This window comes from Chelonia mydas, chromosome 14, assembly GCF_015237465.2.
Source record: "Chelonia mydas isolate rCheMyd1 chromosome 14, rCheMyd1.pri.v2, whole genome shotgun sequence".
Lineage (NCBI taxonomy): Eukaryota > Metazoa > Chordata > Testudines > Cheloniidae > Chelonia > Chelonia mydas.
Window position 1 is genome coordinate 24,874,140 of NC_051254.2, and position 20,503 is coordinate 24,894,642.

Genomic DNA, 20,503 nt, shown 5'->3' on the forward strand with positions numbered 1-20,503 from the left:
TGTAACAATGAAGGTAATGCCTCCCATACAACTCCCATACAATGCATCCCATACAACTCTGCCCTGCTGGGGACAGGAAAAGGAAACAAAACCTAGGAACGCCAGGAAATGCAGTTAAGGGAATTTCTTTAAACAGCAATATCATTGCAACTTTCTCTATAGTGCAGTTCCTCACCATGCCATCCCATAATCCAGTCAATCATGTGGATGTCATTCCTTGTAGCAAGAAGAAAAGGAGTACTTGTGGCACCTTAGAGACTAACACATGTGTTAGAGACTAACACTAGTCTCTAAGGTGCCACAATTACTCCTTTTCTTTTTGCGGATACAGACTAACATGGCTGCTACTCTGAAACCATTCCTTGTAGCAATACCTTTAGAATGACTTGATTGCATTGGCGAGTCCCTAGAAATACTGCTTCTGGAAGAGGCATTTCCTGCATTAGAACCTCCAGAACGAATGTCCCTGATGGTGAAACATCCACTCTATTAACCTAGGTCCGCATACACAAGAACTGGAACTCACAAGAGCTTGATCTGCATTTGCTTTAGCTAGGCTCATCATTTGATTGAACCCCTGGATGGCCCACATTTTACAGTTCATACTGTTCTCCTTTGTGTGTAATAGGTCTTCTGTGGCTGCCTGTAAGGGAGAAACACCTGCTGCATGTGCACTGCTTTCTAGTCAGCGTCGTCATTCAAGGAGCAGAGACTACTGGGAGTCTTGTTCAAACTGAAATATGCCACAGAGAAGTCACTTTAAACAGCACTCTTGTCCTAGAATCTGCCCACCACTGTCAGCCATATCCCCTCATAAATACACATCCATTTACAAGCTTGGCCTTGCAAAAACAGGTTATGTTTCATTTTCAACCACAGACACCTCAACCACTGCCCTTTTTCTCACTATCAGCTCCATCCAGAAGCACAAATTGACCAAACCACCCCAGTGCATCCTTGTCAGAGCGCAAAACCCTTCTCAAGAGCTGCTGCTTAATGCTAACCCACACTGAGAAAATACATTCTCCATGGAAGGTCAAATGAGTTCAAATAGGAACACTGCTTGTGTTGCAAGCCTGCTTCTCTGAAGAGAGCATCCTGCCAAGATTCTCAGTCCTGGCTCCGAGCACCTCAGAGCCCAACTGCTGGGAATCCCCTAAGTATTCCCTTTTTTGTTACCCTTTCAGGCAGTGGGGGTAGAGTGCAGGCCAGGCTTCCTATTGAACATGCCATGCCAACGTGTCTTGAGTATTACTGCTGGCCTCCATTCATTCCTGCCAGTCCCTTTGACTGTGCAGGAGGCAGGGCTCCCAGAAAGGAAAGTCAAGATTGATGCAACAATGTGAGAGGGGCCTGCCATACCTCCACCGGCAACTGGTCCAGAAAAGTGTAAAAGAACAGAGCAACCTTGCTGGACAGGTTTCCTGGCCCAGGTACCTCGTAACTGTGGACCCTGCAAACAGTGCTTAATGTGTAGTGACAGAGGTGCAGGGGCTCAAGCAATTTTTTTTACTATCATAACTGATGCAGCCAGCCCAGAGGTGCCGGGAGTATGAACTGCCAAGCCTAAAGGTGCCGGGGCTCAGCCCTGGAAAAATTAAGCACTGCTTGCTAATCCCTGGAGCGGGTCTAACAGGAAATGTTGATTGTATTTACACAGTAAGCTCTTCAGAGCTGGGACCATCCTGTACTCCACGTGTGCGCAGTGCCCAGCACAATGGCACTAGTACAGCACAAAACAAGGAATGAGAACAACAGCATCAGCTGTCTGGGGCACCTTTGGTGGGGATTGGGGAAAGGTCGAGTCCTCCCATGCCCTGCAGTCACTGTGCTGATGCTTCTCTGGAGTCAAGACACATTTGGCCTCAGAGGAGCTCTCCAGATAACTGGAGCCCTCATCAGCCTGTCCCTCAGCCTGCCCCTTCTCTCTTGGCACCTCCTGCCTTGGTCCCGTCTCCTGTGTGGAGACTCCAGCCCATCCAGAGCCAGAGATCGTTGCCATCAACCTCAGATGCCAAGGACACTGAGGAGCCATCAATTAGCACGGGCCTTGGCTTCCATTGGAGGGAGCCCTGCCTGGCACAGGCATTGCTATCACTGAGCCTCGTGCTCAGAGATCAAGGCTGACTCAGATTTAGATTTGAGGATTTCCCCTTTGAAGCATTCTGATTAGTGCAGCAAGGGTGGCACATTGCGTGGTGTCCCCGGGGGCCTAACTTGTCCCTTCTCCTCTACCGGATCAAACAACGCAAGAGCAAAAGGAGTGCCACCAGTCTCACACTAAGGCGCCCAAACCCAAGGTGAGAATACTGCAAGATGGAGCTTTCTGAAATGATCAGTTATTTTAGGTGCCTCCATTTTTGGGTGCCCAACTTGAGACTCCTTCAAGGGCAGGTGCTTGGCATTTTCTGAAAATGGCCCAAAACTGAGCCATCCAAATTCCCAGTCACTGTTGCAAGCTTTCGCTGAGATCTTTAGAGAAAGTCTGTTCCTTCAAACCTCAGAGCCTCCGAGAACAAAGTCTGTCCCTCGTACGGTGTCAAAAACATACACTAATCAGGCTTAAAGGAGCTTTATTAGAACAATCGGTAATGCCTCCCAACGTTTAGAGACGAGAATGTGATGTACATGCTGCCATCTAGTGGAAAGTTATATACCAATAACTCTAGAGAAATTATCGTTCATGTTACTACTGGGGGGAACAGAAAAACGTTACTTTCTAGAACAAGCTACAGGCATGTTCTGGGCTTGTCACTCTATCCACCACTCCACTGTTCAAAGGCAAAGGCAGTAATGTGTGAGACTTACTAGCTGCGGGTTGGTGCCATTGGAAAGAATGTCCAGTAAATCCGCAGAAGAAATGAAGTAAAATCTGGGAAAGGCCAACCTCTTGGTGTCCAAGTATTCAGCCAAGGCCTTCTCACACAGAGCCAATCTGGTGCAACAAAGCAGAGAAACCAAGTCCAGAATCAACAGACACACATTCTGCTTAGCACCTAATATTGTAATTCACGTTCAGAGGCAGAGTTTTGACCCAAAAAGTAAGAAGTGACAGAGGCCTTGTCTACACCTAACATTTACGTTGCCCTAGCTACATCACTCGGGGCTGAGAAAAATTTTGCACACTTAGCCCATAGTTAGGACAACCTAACCCCCGGGATAGACCTTGGTCAAGGAAAGATTCTTCCGTTGACCTAGCTACCACCTCTCAGAAGGTGGATTACCTATGTTGATGGAAAAATCCCTTCTGTCGATGCACAAAGCCTCTCACTATCGCGGTACAGCAGGAGTGCAACAGCTGTGCCGCTGCGGTGGCTGTAGTATAGACATGGCTATAGACTCCAGGCTCTCCACTAGGGATATACCCAGTATTATTGATTTTATGTGGAAGGTGCCCAGATACTATGGTGATGTGAAGCAGTATAAAGCCCTCAGACACATAAGTTCAGAAGACTCCTGCAGTCTGACCCAGCCTTTTGGAACTACTCACAGCTCCCCCAACCATGTTCATGTTAGGATGAAATTGCTCAAGCTTGGTCTGACCTAAATCTGTTCAGCTGTTTGAGTTTATGAGATTCCGAACTTCCAATTTAAACCTTGTGACTTTTTGCACTAAAAACTAAAAATGGCTAAAATCATAAATTTCATATATAGCACTTAGCTACTCCTCAGTGAGGAATATGGGCCTTGTAGAGCTGAGAGGTTTGTTTTAAATTAACAATGTTATTAGTAGTGGAATACTACTGACCAAAACAGCCTACACACTGAGTTTTCAAGTGTGCACTTCCCAGTCAAATTAGCACACTGAAACGTATTTATTTATCTGCCTCAGTGCAACAGGGCATTCCTCAAAGTATCTAGCAGTCTCATGTGGCAAGGCTATCTCTGCAGCACTGAGGGGGTAAATTTAAACACACCATAGTTAAAGGTCTCAAAAGAACATGGACGTAGCCATGCTGCAGACGGTTTGCATTTTTTAGGACTGGTTACACTGCTCTATAGAGATACAATGTACATGTGAGATGGGTGAGCTCACATTGCGCTCAGCACCTTATGTTTTGAGTGTCTGGACTTCTGTGTACAGAACTTCTCAGCCTGAACATTGCGATAACAGCTTGTTGGGTTACAGATTGGTGGATCACAAACACAAAGTCTAAATAAAGTTTAGTGTTGTTGTGACTGGCTGAACAGAGATGGCCATCACCGCCCAGTAGAGTGATCTGAGAACACAGAGTAAGTAAACTTATCGCAGCTAATTGCAGTGTCCCTCAAAGTCCGAAAAGTGTTACTCACCTGCTCTGAATATCCTCCAGTTGTTCATAAAGACCTGGCTTATTAGTAGCCTCAACGACATTCGGCGTTTTCTCCGCATCGTAGGCCAGTTCTTTAAAATCAACATCAATTCCTTCAAAACGCTTGGAGTCCTACAAATGGCAAGAGAAGCTACAGCCACCGGTCAAACACGCATTTCTTTACTGAAAAGACTCCATCATCTGGCCACATTGATGAATAAAGTTCTGCTTCTAGTGCACTTCAGTGAAGAATAAATACAGCCACATTCAAAATCCTAGCCTCACTGAAGTCAATGGTGAACCACAACCACCCCTGGACTTCAAAGGGGTCAGGATTCTGCCCCAACCTCTCAATGAAATGCTCAGAGATTTCTTTGTCAACAAAACCAAAAGCATCTATTTGCCTTTAATGCTGGTGAAAAGGACCTGAATGGAGGTTGTCTGCACAGAGCAAGTACAACAAGCTTCACGGACATTCCACCCCTGGCCAACGTGCTCTCACTCTCGATTGTGGTTTCAACCTCCCATGTCTGTTGGTAGCTGGTGTAAGTCACAGCAATGCTCAGGCTGCTCACACTTATAACAGGGGGTTGGCCCTGCACACAGAAACCAGTCTTACAGAGTGCAAAAGCGAACTTTACACCCTGACACATTGGCACACACAGAACTGAGCTCTAGACTGTCTACACTGGGGGCATGCCATTCAGCTGGAACCTGGGGCAGATCCTGAATATTTCCCCATATATCCGCATTTACGTAAATCAATAATAGGACAGGAAACCAATAGTAGTTTAGATTTTCCTCTACAGGCCACCAAAGGAGAGTGAAATCCTGGTATAATTAATTTGTACTGCTTTTCAGAGAATGAGCAGTGGAATGCCTGGCCCAGCTCTCTGTTAAACACTTTTACAGGGATACTGTCAGGGCTAAATACTGTCAGTGGCCCACATTTTATATCTGCAAAATCCATGTAATGATCTGTATTTCCTCTGCCAGCACAACCAGGCCAATATGTTTCCTACAATAAACAATGCCAGCAGCCCCACACTCACGTGCAGCCCTACAGTAACAAACTCTGTATGTGCAGCGTACAGGGGAGAGGGGAGATCAGTGAGGGCTTTCAGCCTCCTGGGACAACCCAAGAAAGAAACAAAAGCACAACCTCCTTTATCCAAATGTCCTGGGGATGCTGAATAAGCCCAGGCAACTAAGGGAATTTCCAGTGTGACAAGTAGCCACCAAAGGGTTTGTTGCATTTCAGACAGCTCTGGTTGGGATAATGGAGGTTGTCCTGCATTCCTTTCTGACTGAGGAGAACATGACTCCTGTCATTCTGCTGCGCACCTCAGGAAGCTGCACCCGGATATCTTCTGAGCCAATAAATATGCTTTCCAGGTGAGACCATGTCCGCTGCACTTCGAACCAGATAGAAATAACTGTGTCTGCTGTGGACAGCTTCTTTTGCCATCCGGATACTTCCTCTAAGAAGAATGCAATATACTTGGATGTCATCAGATTCTGCAGCTGCACCTGGTTGTCTTCTAAAGTTTCAATGAGCTCCTCATCGGATTTCAGCAGGGGGATGTTCGTCCGGGGGTGCAGTTCATACTGGAATTCCATGCTGCTCCAAGTGCTTTTTAGCTCTTTCAAGACTTTCTCCATGCTCATTTCCTTAACTGCTTTATCCACTATGCCCCGAACCTCATCCTCAAAGTTATGCAGGTTGAGCATCAGGAGGTCGGCCAGTGTGGTGTCTGCATCCATGGTGAATGTCACACCTGTTGCCTGCATCAGCTGGTTCCAGTGCCTTTCCCGGATGGCGGGATTCTGAAGCTCCGCCACAGCCCTCAGAGATGTCAGGATGTTCTTCACCCTGTTGTCCAGCCCAGTGAATGCGTCCCACACCCTCATTTCTTTATCTAGGTTCCGAATATCCTTTGCAAACTTTTTGCATTCAAGGTCCATGTTTTCCACATTAATATCCTTCCATTTCGTGGCCTGCCAGTCGTTTATGCTAGATGTCACCACAGAGATCATATCCCAGAGTTCCTTGAGAAGACAAACTTCCTTCCTGCATTGCTTTAGCTGTTTATAATCAGGAACATTGACTTCAAACAAACCAGCTGATTCGTAAAGTGAGGCCATGGTTGACTCCATTTGTTTTATCTCAATGTGGTTTGCATCCAGCATTAGGTAAGGATTTTCAATGTGAAACCTATAAAGCAATTTTCATTCTTCATAAGTAAGATTATAAACACTTCAAATAAAATATAATGCAAAGCGGCTTGTACAAGAGACACAGTAAAGACATCACAGCTCTAGTATGCTCTAATGGTTATTCCCCATTGCAGAACTGATGCCATTGTAAATTCCCATTTGTACCCTCATTCTCTTTTTCAGAGCATAGTCATCTTTCTGCCTGTAGTCTCTACTAACAAGGAGTTACGTGTTAAATAATGGCTAAATGGGAGGTAAAATTGTCAGAAACACTGATACTTTAAAAAAGGAAACAAAAAGCCATTTTTTCCTCTTTGTGCCCCAGATTCACATGCTCGCTGTCAGCCTGAGGTACGAGCTAATGGCAAGACAACTCAAAAAGCTAAGTGGCTCACCCACTCAAGGGCCATTACAGCCGATCTGGTCAATGCAGCTGATTCTACCCCAGCCTCCAGAGAATGACATTTACAGAAGCGAGCCCAGTTCAGTGGGGTAGAGTTATTCCTCTCTCATGTGCGCAGGGCGGATTTTATGAATGTATTTTATCACACTGCTACATGAGTGCAAAGTAGTGCGCTTTAAAGGAGAGTCACTTTCACTGAGGAGGGAGACACAACATGAAGGGAACTCTCTTTCATTCATTTACACAAGGTTTCTAAGAGCATTTCCATTCATAAGCCTTTGTGTTTCTAGCCAAGTAGGCCTCTGGATATAAAAACTGTACAACTATTGGAAGAACGTTCTTTATTCAATGCAGGAATCAACAGGAAAAGATTAAAACAATGCTTGGACCTGGAGCCCGGGAAAGCCTCACTCCAGGTTCAAAGCTGCTCTGCTGGAGCCAGGGAGCTGGTCTACGCTACAAAGTTATGCAAGTGGCCAGGAGTGCGATAAATCCTCCCATCGCCCTAGCTGACAAAGCTATACCAGAAAAAAAAACCGTGGAGATGCAGCTGTGCTGACTGAAGAGTGCTTCTGCCTACATCTCTCGTACACTTGCACACATCCTACACCAGCACAACTCCTCCTTCTGTTGACATACTCTGCATTTACACTAGGGGCTATCCTGGCATAGTCTGGGGGGCGTAGAAGCACCTATAGCTGTCTCCCTAGGTCCCAGCACTGCCATCATCCTGGCAATGGGGGGGTACTGTGTATCCCACAACAAATAACAGCAATATACCTAGTAGTAAGGGGCACTTGAACTACCCAGACATCCACTGGGTTGTAATCTGGCAAAACACAAAATGTCCAGTAAGTTCTTGGAATGTATCAAGAATGACTTCTTGGTTTCAGATGGTGAAGGATGCAACCGGGGGGGCAGATGTTTTAGACTTGATTTTGACCAACAGGAATGTATTGGTTGTGAATCTTAAGGTGAAAGGGAACTTGGTAGAAAGTGATCATAAAATGATAAGATTTCATGAGTCGAAAGAAAAGAAGGAGTTAGAGCAGCAGAATAAGAACAATGGACTTCAGCAAAGCAGACTAACAAATTCAGAGAACTGGTAGGTAAGGTCCCATAGGAAGAAAATCTAAGGGAAAAAGGAGTTCAGGAGAGCTGGCAGTTTCTCAGAGAGACATTATTAAAGACACAACAGCAAACTATGCTGATGCAAAGGAAAGACATGACAAATAGTAGGAGGTTAATATGGCTCCATTAGGAAAGCTTTAATGACCTGAAAATCAAAATGGAATCCTACGTAAAGAGGAAGCATGGGGCAATTGCTAGTGGTGAGTACAAAAGAAGAGCGCAAGCAGATAAGGATAAAATCAGAAAGGCAAAGCCACAAAATGGGGTACACATAGCGAGGGACATAAGAGGCACTAAGAAGAGGTTATATAAGTACACTAAGAGCAAGAGAAAAATGAAGAGCAACCCCATACTCTGGGTGTCCCTAAACCTCTGACTGCCAGAAGCTGGGAATGGACAACAGGATGGATCACTCGATAAAGTGCCCTGTTCTGTTCATTCCCTCTGAAACATCTGACACCGGCCACTGTCAGAAGACAGGATACTGACCTAGCTGGACCATTGGTCTGACCCAGTATGGCCGTTATTATGACCTTAATAAAAGTGTGGGTACTCTACTTAGTGGGGGAACAGAGCTAATAACAGATGACACTAAGAAGGCTGAGCTGTTTAATGTCTATTTTGATTCAATCTTCACTTGAAGGGTTAATTGTGACCAGATGCTTAACACAATTAATATTAACAACAAGGCGGCGAGGAACACAAGGCAGAACAGGGATAGAAGAGATTAAAGAATATTTAGATGAGTTAGATTTATTCAAGTCAGCAAGGCCCGATGAAATTCACATTAGGGTATTTAAGGAACTAGCCAAAATCATTTTGTAACCATGAGCAATTATCTTTGAGAACTCATGGAGGATTGATGAGGTCACAGAGAACTGGAGAAAGGCAAACATAATACCTGTCTTTAAAAAAAGGAGAACAACGAGGACCCAGGAAATTATAGACTAATCAACCTAACTTCAATGCTTGGAAAGATATTGGAACACATGATTAAACAATCAGTTTATAAACATCTAGAGGATAATAGGGTAAGTAAAAGCCAACATGGGTTTTTCAAGAACAAATCATGCCAGACCAACCTAACTTCCTTCTTTGACAGGGTTACTGGCCTAGTGGGTAGGGAAGAAGCTATAATTGTGACAGATCTTGATTTTAGTAAGGCTTTTGATACAGTCCCACATAACATTCTCATAAGAAAACTAGGGAAATATGCTCTAAATTAAGTGTACAAGTAGTTGAAGAAACATACTCAAAGAGTATTTATCAATAGTTCACTGTCAAACTGAGAAGACATAGCTACTGGAGTCCCACGGGGATCTGTCCTGGGTCATTTACTATTCAATATTTTCATTAATGACTTGGCTAATGGAGTGGAGAGTATGTTTAGAAAATGTATGGATGACACCAAGGAGGGAGGGGTTGCAAGCACTTTGGAGGGCAGGATGAGAATTCAAAATGACTTTGATAAATTAGAGATGTGTTCTGAAATCAACAAGATGAAATTCAATAAAGAAAAGAACAAAGTACTATGCTTAGGAAGGAAAAATCAAACGCACAACTACAAAATGGAGAACAACTGGTTAGGTGTTGGTACTGCAGAAAAGGTCTGGGGTTACTGCAGATCACACATTGAATGAGAGCCAGTAATGGGATGCAGTTGCAAAAAATGATAATATTGTAACCAAAAGCATCCCTGTATTCACACCCCACACATTATTGTAATAATCTTTGTGGAAAATATGCCTTGTGAGGTATCATTTAAAAACTAACACCACGTTGATCATTGATATTCATGTGTAGCCTATGCATGAAATGTGTATTATGAGTTATGAACTAAAGCTGAAATTATGACTACAAGGGGTTACCAGACAAGTCTGGGGAGAGGATAAATCTGTTCCTCAAAGACAAAGGACAAGCTGACGCCTCTAGCCAGGTGTCATCAAAGCTGATTGGCCATCACCTCTCAAGTGGCCATTCTTTGGCAGGAAGGGGGAAGGAACAGATCAGTGTGCATTTTAGCAACAACATGGAACCTCCTTCACCCCGAGACTCCATGTCTCCGTCGGAAGGAACTTTATCTAGGGGTAACCCTCAGGTGCATACATTTTGAAGGGTGAGTGGACTTTAAAAGTGAGGGACAAAAACACCCAAGGCTCTCTCTTTCACCTAAGACAACAAAGGAACCAGCCTTTTGACTTTTTGGGGGGGATCCTGACTGAGAATTTGAGAAGCAATGTTGCTGGGATCCTGTGGTAAAGATCTGACCTTGAACCAAGACTAGCTGGTTACGTTTTAGCAACTAGGAAGTGTTTTATCTTTATTTCTCTTGTACCCATTTCTACCTGTAATACCTTGTACTTATATGCACTTCAAATCTCTCTCTTTGTCATTAAATAAACTTGTTTTATTTTTTAATCAAAGCTAACTCAGTGCTGTGTTTAAACTGAACTGCTTGGTAATGCCAAGGGAGAGGATTTAAAGTAGAAAACTGTTGAATATCAAACCCTTACAGGGGCAACAGACTTTTAATATGTGAAATGCCCAGGAGAGGGATGGACAGTGCAGAACATAAACATTTGGCACTGGGAGTGTGTTGGGATCACCCTGCAAGTAGTAACCCAGGCTGGTGGCATCCAGAGTGTGGCTGGTGTTGCTGATAGGCTGCTGGAGTCAGAGTTGCTGGACCATGACTGTGGCTATACACAGACATTCAGGATGTGACTTGCATGATGGTAGGCTGTTTGTGAGCAGCCCAGGTTGGGAGCTACAATGGCAAAGCATTGTGAGGCACCCGGGGTTACAGGGCAGTGGTGATCCTGCCTGGTCTTGATTGCTCCTCAAAATGTGATAGGTGTATTAATCAGAGTGTGTCTTATGGAAGGTAAATGTCCCGCTCTACTCAGCTCTGGTGAAGCCACAGTGGAGTGTTGTGTCCAGTTTGGGGCACCACACTTTAACAACAATATTGACAAATTGGAGAGAGCACAGAAAGCAATAAAAATAATAAAAGATTTAGAAACCCTGACCCATGAGGAAAGGTTAAAAAACTGGGCATATTTAGTCTTGAGAAAAGAAGACTGAAAGGGGACCTAATAACAGCTTTCACATATGTTAAGAGCTGTTATAAAGAGGACAGTGATGTTCTCTCTGTCCACTGAAGGTAGGACAAGAAGTAATCAGCTGAATTTGTGCAGCAAGGAAGATTTAGGATAGATATTAGGTAAAACTTTCCAACTCTAAGGATAGTTATGTATTTGAATAGGTTACCAAGGGAGGTTGTGGAATCCCCATCACTAGAGGTTTTTTAAGAATAGGTGAGACAAACCTATCAAGGATGGTCTAGGTATACCGGGTCATAAGAACGGCCATATCGGGTCAGACCAATCATCCATCTAGCCCAGTACCCTGTCTCCAACAGTGGTCAGTACCAGAGCTTCGGGAGGAGTATACAGAACAGGGCAATTTTGAAGATACTCACCTCTGTCTTATCTTCCTGGCTTCTGTAAGTCAGAGGTTTAGGTTTGCTTCAAGCATAATATTGCATTACTGACCATCTTGGCCAATAGCCATCGATGAACCCATCCTTTGTGAACTTGTCAAATTCTTTTTTGAACCCAGTTATACTTTTGGCCTTCACAACATCCCATGGCAATGAGCTTCACAGGTTAATTGTATGTTGTGTGAAAAAGTATTTCCTTGTTTGTATTAAACTTGCTACCTATTAATATCATTAGGTGACCCATTTTTCATATTATGGGAAAGGGTAAATAACACTTCTGTATCCACTTTTTCCATACCATTGTAACTATCACTAAAATCAGACTCTGTACCAGATGACTGGTGGACAGCTAAGTCACGCCAAGTTTTTTAAAAAGATTCCAGAGGCAATCCTGGCAATTACAGGTCTATAAGCCTAACCTCAATACCAGGCAAGCTGGTTGTAACTATAGTAAAGAACGGAATTATCAGACACAATATGTTGGGGAAGAGTCAATACAACTTCTGTAAAGGAAAATCATGCCTCACAATCTATTAGAATTCTTTGAGGGTGTCAACAAACATGTGAAAAAGGTAGATCCAGTTGATACAGTGTACTTGGACTTTCAGAAAGCCTTTGACAAAGTCCCTCACCGAAGGTTCTTAAGCAAAGTAAGGAGACAGTCATGGGACAAGAGGGAAGATCCTCACATGGATCAGTAATTGGTTAAAAGATAGGAAAGAAAGGATAGGAATAAGTGGACAGTTTCCACAGCAGAGAGAGGTAAATAATGGGGTCCCCCAAGGATCTGTACTGGGACCAGTGCTGTTCAATATATTCATAAATGATCTGGAAAAAGGGGTACACAGTGAGATAGCAAAGTTTGCAGATGATACAAAAATACTCAAAATAATTAAGTCAAAGCTGACTTTGAAGAGCTGCAAAGGGATCTCACAAAACTGGGTGATGAGGCAAGAAAATGGGAGATGAAATTCAATGTTGATAAATGCAAAGTAATGCACATTGGAAAAAAATAATCTCAACAATACAAACAAAATGATGGGGTCTAAATTGGCTGTTATCACTCAAGAAAAAGATCTTGCAGTCATCATGGATAGTTCTCTGAAAACATCTGTTCAATGTGCAGCAGCAGTCAGAAAAGGTAACAAAATGTTATGAACCATTAGGAAAGGGATAGATAATAAGACAGAAAACATAATGCCACTATATAAATCCATGGTACACCCACACCTTGAATACTGCGTGCAGTTCTGGGTGCCCCATCTCAAAAAGATATATTAGAATTGGAGATGGGCAACAAAAATGATGAGGGGTGTGGAACAGCTTCTGTGTATGGGGAGATTAAAAAGACTGGGACTGTTCAACTTGGAAAACAGACTCTTAACTCTCCACAATCAGCTTTGGACTTAACTATCTTGAATAATTTTGTATCATCTGCAAACTTTACACTTCACTGTTCACTCCCTTTTCCACATCATTTATGAATATGTTGAACAGCACAGGTCTCAATACAGATCCTTGGAGGGACCCCACTGTTTAACTCACTCCATTCTGAAAACGGACCATTTATTCCTGCCCTTTGTCTCCCATCTTTTAACCAGTTATTGATCCATGAGAAGACCTTCTCTCTTATCCCATGACAGTTTACTTTGCTTCAGAGCCTTTGGTGGTCCTGCCTCAATGAAGGCAACGGACTAGATGACCTCTCAAGGTCCCTTTCAACCATACATTTCTATGATTATATGATACTCTGACATAGCATGACAATACTGTGTTGTGACGTGTCAGCACAACATCAAAACCATTGTGATAAACAGATTACACTGGTGAAACTGGCAACCCCAGGTATTTAACACTGATCATTTGCAAGTCTGTACCTAGAATGCTCTTCCATCCTTCAACTCTCTGATGGCAGCCCTGGACTCTGTGTCCTGGGGATGCATGGAATGGTTCTTTGTCCTGCGTTATTGTCCTGGAATCATGGGACTAAGAGAAGGGTTTGGCCATTTTAGGGTGCTTATAGTTAGACACATAAAAGACCCAATGCAAAAAATTTCAAAAGTGCCTAAGTCACTTAAAATCCTAAGTCCCACTTTCAAAAGAGACTTAGGCACTTAAATACTTCTTACAACCTGGACTTATCTCCCAGGGAAATCAATGGGAGTGAGGCACCCAAAGAGCTTTAAAAATCTGGGCCTTAGACACTTTTGGTCACTCTTAGACTCCCATGCACCTAAGTCACTTTTGAAAATGGGACTTAGGCACTTTTGAAAATTTTAACCCTACTCTCGCTGAATCCACTCCCTACCCACTACAGCACAGAGACCCCAGAAAAATGCTATATCAGATATTATACCTGGCCTTCTGACTAATTGGGAAAGATAAGTGGATGTTAGACAATATGCCTAGCAGAGCACAAATGATCTAGTAAGCCCTTCTCTCTCTTATTTCTGTGGTGCTGTAATTAGTCTGTACCTGAATGGTGCTTCTTTGCGAAATCTCTCTCTGAATTTCTGCTGTTCCACATCAAATGCTGCACAGTTCTTGCGAATAACTGTCACTTCATTTGCCTGCAAAGAAGCCACTTGCTGTTTCACAGTTATCGCCAGCTTCTTTATATTGTTCCATTTTTCTGGCAACTCCTGCAAGCAAAAATTAAATGTTGGCTGACAGTATGTGCCACTTGACATAACATGTATCTGACTTCTTTGTGGATAGTCCCATGCTGGAAAAATACCAGATTTTCTCTCACACACAATCAAGAGGTTTTTGCCGTGATATAAAGGGCAAACACATGACTGGGAGTAAAACAGGGAATGAATTTTAAGCTTTGAAGATAAATGAAGATTTTACCCCTTATGAAGGTGTAAACCCTCTTCCCTCCTGAAATGTCCTGCCATGTTTTCTACACACACCAAAATCCTGTGAAATGTGGACAGCCCAGACAGAGGTGACCCTAAATCTTGCTCCTAGGGTACATGAAGGCTGATGTACAAAAAATCTTGCTCCTAGGGTACAAAAAATACTGATCCCAATTCAAAGTCCAGCTGGCTCTTGTGCATCCTCTGGGAGTGGATGGAAGCAGGAAGATGGGCTCAACAGGTAAGCTGATCTTTTCAACTTAGCTAAAAATGAAGACTGGATGGTTCTATAATAGATGCTGTCCCGTCCCCTCTTAGAACGGAAGAGGGAAAGGTGGTTATAGTCAAAGGACCTGTCTGGAGAGATTCCTAGGGTAACATTTTCAAACTTGGGTACTTAATGTTACCATCTAAATAAAAATGGCCCAATTTTCAGAGCTCCCATGAACATCACTGGAAGTTGTGGATGCTCAGAACCCCTGAAATCTAAGACACTTTCATTTAGGTGCCAAGAAAAGAAGCTTCACAAGGCAGGTTCTTTGTAAGCTGTGTATTTGTCCGGAGAATGGACTTCCTTGGTCTTTCATTAAAAAACACAGGTCAGAGCCTCAGCCAGTGTTGTGACCCGAGTCCTCCACATCTCTCAATTCCCCTCTTCCCCACCAGTGCTCTCAGAATAGTGGTTCTATCTCATAGATCATTCACAGTCTGTAACAAAAGAAACTTTCCAGCTTGCTTTTGTGCCTGTTCACTTGGGTCAGAAGAGTAACTGAAAGTTGCCAGTGCTTGCCAGGAGAGAAAAAAACGTCTGGGATGAAACTCGACATGTTCAGAGGTTGCATTCAGTTTGGATAGTTACCCACACCTTCCAAAGGGGAAAATCTCCTGGCAACTGGCTTGCCCACCACAGCGGTCCCAATGCTTCCTACTTTCACCTCTGAGAGAATCCTTGAAGAGTTCCATCTCTTATGAGGATACTTTGCTCTTTCTACTTCCTTTCCCAACTGAAACCACAATGGGGGAAGTAGCAAGAAAAAGGCAAAATTCAATCAGAGCTTCGGCCCACTTCTTACTTTAACAGCTGTCTGTCCTCCCCTTCAGTTAGACTCTATCCATTTGTATGGACTATTCATGCACCAATCAGCTTAATATCTAGGTTCCTCAAGATAGCAGAAGAGAGCATTATATAAAGGATCTTATTTGCCTCTATTTCTCTTGCTGTATGTGGAAGTAAAGATACTGACTGGATCTCTATGTAACTGCATGGAGCTGAAAAGTTGCTGGACAGAAAAAAATGCTTCCCCAGTTCTACTGCTAAGGACAGCCTTGGTGTTTTAACTCCCCTGCAAAAAATTTAGTTGCTGAAATTTACTTACAAGAATACAAGCACTAAAAACCAAGGAATTCCCAAGATAAGGCAACTATCACACCCAACAAAACTCCACCTATAATGCTTAACTGAAATCCTCCTTCCACAAATCCACAAGAGAGTCACTTTGTGAGGAAGATCGCCTTTAGCCCTAGAAACCGGCCCCAGGGCCCCAGGAATATTTAATAATTGGACTTTGTAATAAGCCTCTCATTTTGTATTTTTCCATTTTAACATGATCTAAAAGATTTCTCAGGCCCCTGTTAACCTGGTAACCTCACACCTCAACGTACTTCACCTCACAACACCCCTGTGAGGTTTGGAAGGACGACACGGAGGGAACTGAGGGCCAGAGACTAAGGGCCAGACTTTTAAAGGTATTCAGGCACTAAAAGATGCAGCCCCGTGCCTAGTGAGATTTTTCAAAAGCACCCGCTGCCTAATGCCAAGGTGGTTTGCACAAGGTCACACAGGAATCGTGCAGCAGAGGTAGGAATTAAATGCCAGTCTTCCGAGTCTTAGACTAGTGCCCTAAACAAGGGACTATCCTTTGTAACAAGAACATAAGAATCGCCGTACTGGGTCAGACCAATGGTCCATCCAGCCCAGTACCTTCTCTTCCAATGGTGGCCAATGCCAGATGCTTCAGAGGAAATGAACAGTCCAGGGCAATTACTGAGTGATCTAGTCCCTGTTGTCCAGTCCCAGCATCTGCCAGTCAGAGGCTTAGGGACACCCAGAGCATGGGGTTGCATCCAAGCACTAATGCCCTCGCATTACAGCACTCACCAAAAAACCTGCTTAATGGACCTATTAAAAGTAACTCCATAAAGTAATTAAGATCTACCTGAACATGTGTTCTGTTCTTATGCAGCGAGTGCTATCCATCTGGGGAGGGGCACTGCATCGTTCACACTTAACAACAGGCTAAATCTCTGCTGTAATTGACAATCTTGATGTAGCTTTATCTAGGGAGCTGCGATGGCACATCCACAACAGATGTTCTGCCACTTGGCTATCAAAATAATCCACCCACTGAGGCCTACTGATTACTAAGCCCGGGTACTTAACATTCGCTAATATACACTGATCACTTTCTTTTTAGGTGTCTAATATTTTGCAGTTTTGTGTATTGGTCATAAGTTTTCACCAACCTCTAATTGCTTATACACTTCATCTGTAAGTTCTTGCTCATATATCTTCAGTAGCTCAATTGTTTGCTTCAGGGGCTCAAACATCTCATCCGTGCTGGTCTGTCTTTCTTTAACAGCCATAAGATGACCCATAATCTCCACCAAACCATCATAATCTCCTTTTTCAACCTCTTTGTTCAAACCTCTATCAGCATTCTTTATAAATTCTTCAAGATTAGCCAAGCTAAATAATACAAAACAGGAAAACACAGTGAGAGCAGTTTATATAAAACGGTTACTCACCTTCTCGTAACTGTTGTTCTTCAAGATGTGTTGTGCATGTCCGTTCTAATCAGGTGTGCATGCACTGTGTGCATAACAGCCAGAAGATTTTTCCCCTAACAGTATTCATAGGGTCGGCCTGGGTGCCCCCTGGAGTCGCACCTTCATGGCACCCAATATAGGGCCCCTGCTGACTCAACCCCCCCTCAGTTCCTTCTTGCTGGGTACTCCAGCAGAAGGGTAGGAGGGTGGGTATTGGAATGGACATGAACAACACATCTCGAAGAACAACAGTTACGGGAAGGTGAGTAACCGTTTTTTCTTCGAGTGCTTGTTCATGTCAATTCCAGTCGGGTGAATCACAAGCCCAAGTTCAGGAATGGGGGTCAGAGTTGTCCACTGATTGGAGTACTGTTCTACCAAAAGCCGCGCCATCTCTGACCTGCTGGGTAATTGCATAATGTGCGGTGAAAGTATGTATGGAGGACCATGTCGCTGCCCTGCATATTTCCTGGGTAGGCACCTGAGCCAGGAAAGCCGTTGAAGAGGCCTGCACCCTGGTGGAGTGCGCAGTGATCGGAGGGGCAGGCACCCCTGCCAGGTTATAGCACTCTCGGATGCAGGACAAGATCCACAACGAAATTTGTTGAGAAGAGACTGGAAGACCCTTCATTCTGTCCACCACAGCCATGAATAGTTGGATGGACTTTCGGAACAGATTTATTCTCTCGATGTAAAAGGCTAATGCACTGCGGACATCCAATGCGTGGAGCCTCTGCTCCCTTCTACTAGAGTACAGCTTAGGCTAGAACACAGGGAGGAAGATGTCCTGGTTGATGTGAAACTGGGAGACAACCTTTGAGAGGAAAGCTGGGTGAGGCTAGAGCTAAACCTTGTCCTTGTAGAACACTGCGTAAGGGGGCTCTTATGTTAGGGCCTTGAGCTCAGACACCCTCCTAGCTGAAGTTATTGCCACCAGAAACACCAACTTGTATGAGAGGCAGAGCAGGGAGCATGTTGCTAGCGGTTCAAAAGGCGGCGCTGTCAGTCTGGAAAGAACCAGGTTGAGGTCCCATGCCGGGACCGGCTGCCTGACTTGTGGGTATAGTCTGTCGAGACCTTTGAGGAAATGGCTGACCATAGGGTTGGCGAAGACTGACCGTCCCTCTGCGCCTGGATGGAAGGCAGAGATGGCGGCCAAGGGAACCCTTATTGACGACATGGACAGTCCCGCTGCTTGAGATGGAGGAGATCATGCCACTTATATTAGACTGAGGCAAGCATTGGGGACGAATGGTGCTGCGCCGAGCAGACTGAAAATCTCTTCCACTTGGCAAGGTACGTAGCCCTGGTGGAAGGCTTCCTACTGCCAAGGAGGACATGTCTAACCGGGTCCAAGCAAGAGAGCTCCTTCGGGTTCAGCCATGGAGCTTCCATGCAGTGAGGTGCAGTGACTCGAGGTTCAAGTGTTGAAGACGGCCACGATCTTGAGTTAGTAAGTCCGGGACGAGTGGCAAGGTGACTGAAGATTCCACGGACATTTCCAGGAGTGATATGTACCAGTGCTGGCGGCACCAGGCTGGAGCTATGAAAAAATCACCGAAGCTTGTTCCCTCCATATCTTGAGGAGCACCTTGTGAACAAGAGGGATAGGCGGAAACACATATAGGACATAGCCTCCCCATCACTGGCGCCAACTTTCCTTGGCGCCAGTGGGTGCTCGCACCCACCCTCGGCCCCGGCCCGACTCCACCCCCTCCCTGCCTCATTGGACCCTCCCCAAATCCCCGCCCTGGCCCCACCTCTTCCCGAGTGCACTGCGTTCCTCCTCCTCCCCCCTCCCTCCCAGCGTTTGCCGCACAAAACAGCTGTTTTGTGACGCAAGCGCTGGGAGGGAGTGGGGAGAAGCAGGACATGGTGGCGTGTTCCAGGGAGGCGGCGGAGGCGGAATGGAGGCGGAGGTGAGCTGGGGCGGGTCGAGGAGCTGCCGGTGGGTGCAGAGCAACCACCAATTTTTCCCCGTGATTGCTCTAGCCCCAGAGCACCCATGGAGTCGGTGCCTATGCTCCCCATGGGAGGAGCAACACGTCCACGATGGAGCCTGGGCTGTGATTTAGGGAGGAACAGAACTGCTGGCACTTCCTGTTGCACCACGTGGTGAACAGGTTTTTCTGGGGAAAACCCCACTGATGGAAAATTGAGTTTGCAACGTCCGGGGAAAGGGGCCACTTGTGGCCGTGGAACAACCTGCTGAGATATCCACCAACTCGGTCTGTACTCCAGGGAGGTACAATGCTTGTAGATGTATCAAATGCTCTACACAGAAGTCCCACAACATAAGGGCTTCCTGTCACAGGAGCATGCACACCCCTGTTTGCTCATATAAAACATCGCTGTGGTGTGGTCTGTCATAATTGATACACGTCTCCCTGTCAAATGGGCTCAGAAAGACTGGCATGCCAGGTGCACTGCTCTCAGCTCTCTGACATTGATGTGGAGAACAAGTTCCACCTGAGACTGGAGGCCTTGTGTTCTGAGCTCTCCCAGGTGTGCTCCCCAGCCCAAGGCTGACACATCCGTCACCAGCGAGAGAGATGGCTGGGGGATAATGAAGGGGACCCCTGCACATACTATCTGTGGGTAAAGCCACCACAGGAGGGAGTTGAGTACTGTGCAAGGCAAGGTTACGATCCTGTCCAAGCTGTCCCAGACTGGCCGATATACTAACACTAGCCACAACTGAAGAGGTCGAAGTCTGAGTCTGGCATGCTGTACTACGTAGGTACAAGCCGCCATGTGTCTCAGGAGTTTCAGGCAATTCCTTGCTATGGGTGGTGGGGAACTGCCTAAGACCTCATATGATGTCGCCAAGGGACCGAAACCTTGCTTCCGGGAGGTATGCCCTGGCTTGTGTTGAGTCCAGTACTGCCCCTATAAACTCTATCCTCTGAACTGGGGACAGTGTTGATTTCCCCTCTTTCAGAAGGAGGCCCAGTTCATCGAACATCGTTCCTATGAAGTCGACTTGTGCCTCCATTTGAGCTCTGGAGAGGCCCTTGATGACCCAGTCATCGAGGTACGAGAACACCTGTACCTGCCGCCTGTGCAGGAACGCAGCCTCAACAGGCATGCACTTGGTGGACAACTGAGGTGCCGCTGACAGACTGAATGGGAGGACTGTGAACTGGTAGTGGGTGTTGTTCACCACAAACCTGAGGTATTTTCTGTGGGACCGAATTATTGCTATGTGAAAGTACACGTCCTTCAAGTCGAGGGCGGCATACCAGTCTCCTGGATCCAGTGAAGGGATGAT

General features: G+C 45.1%; 1 protein-coding gene across 2 annotated transcripts in view; it reads right to left on the reverse strand.

Moving 5' to 3' along the window:
* DNAH9 (dynein axonemal heavy chain 9) overlaps positions 1-20,503 on the reverse strand; it is a 379,511-nt gene that overhangs the window by 296,513 nt on the left and 62,495 nt on the right. For both annotated transcript variants that reach the window (XM_037913877.2, XM_043527698.1), the window contains exons 18-22: positions 16,930-17,152; positions 14,021-14,187; positions 5,637-6,507; positions 4,294-4,424; positions 2,809-2,935 (exon numbers count right to left, since the gene is read on the reverse strand). In XM_037913877.2, coding sequence (XP_037769805.1) covers positions 2,809-2,935; positions 4,294-4,424; positions 5,637-6,507; positions 14,021-14,187; positions 16,930-17,152 — 1,519 coding nt within the window. The remainder of the gene's footprint in view (positions 1-2,808; positions 2,936-4,293; positions 4,425-5,636; positions 6,508-14,020; positions 14,188-16,929; positions 17,153-20,503) is intronic.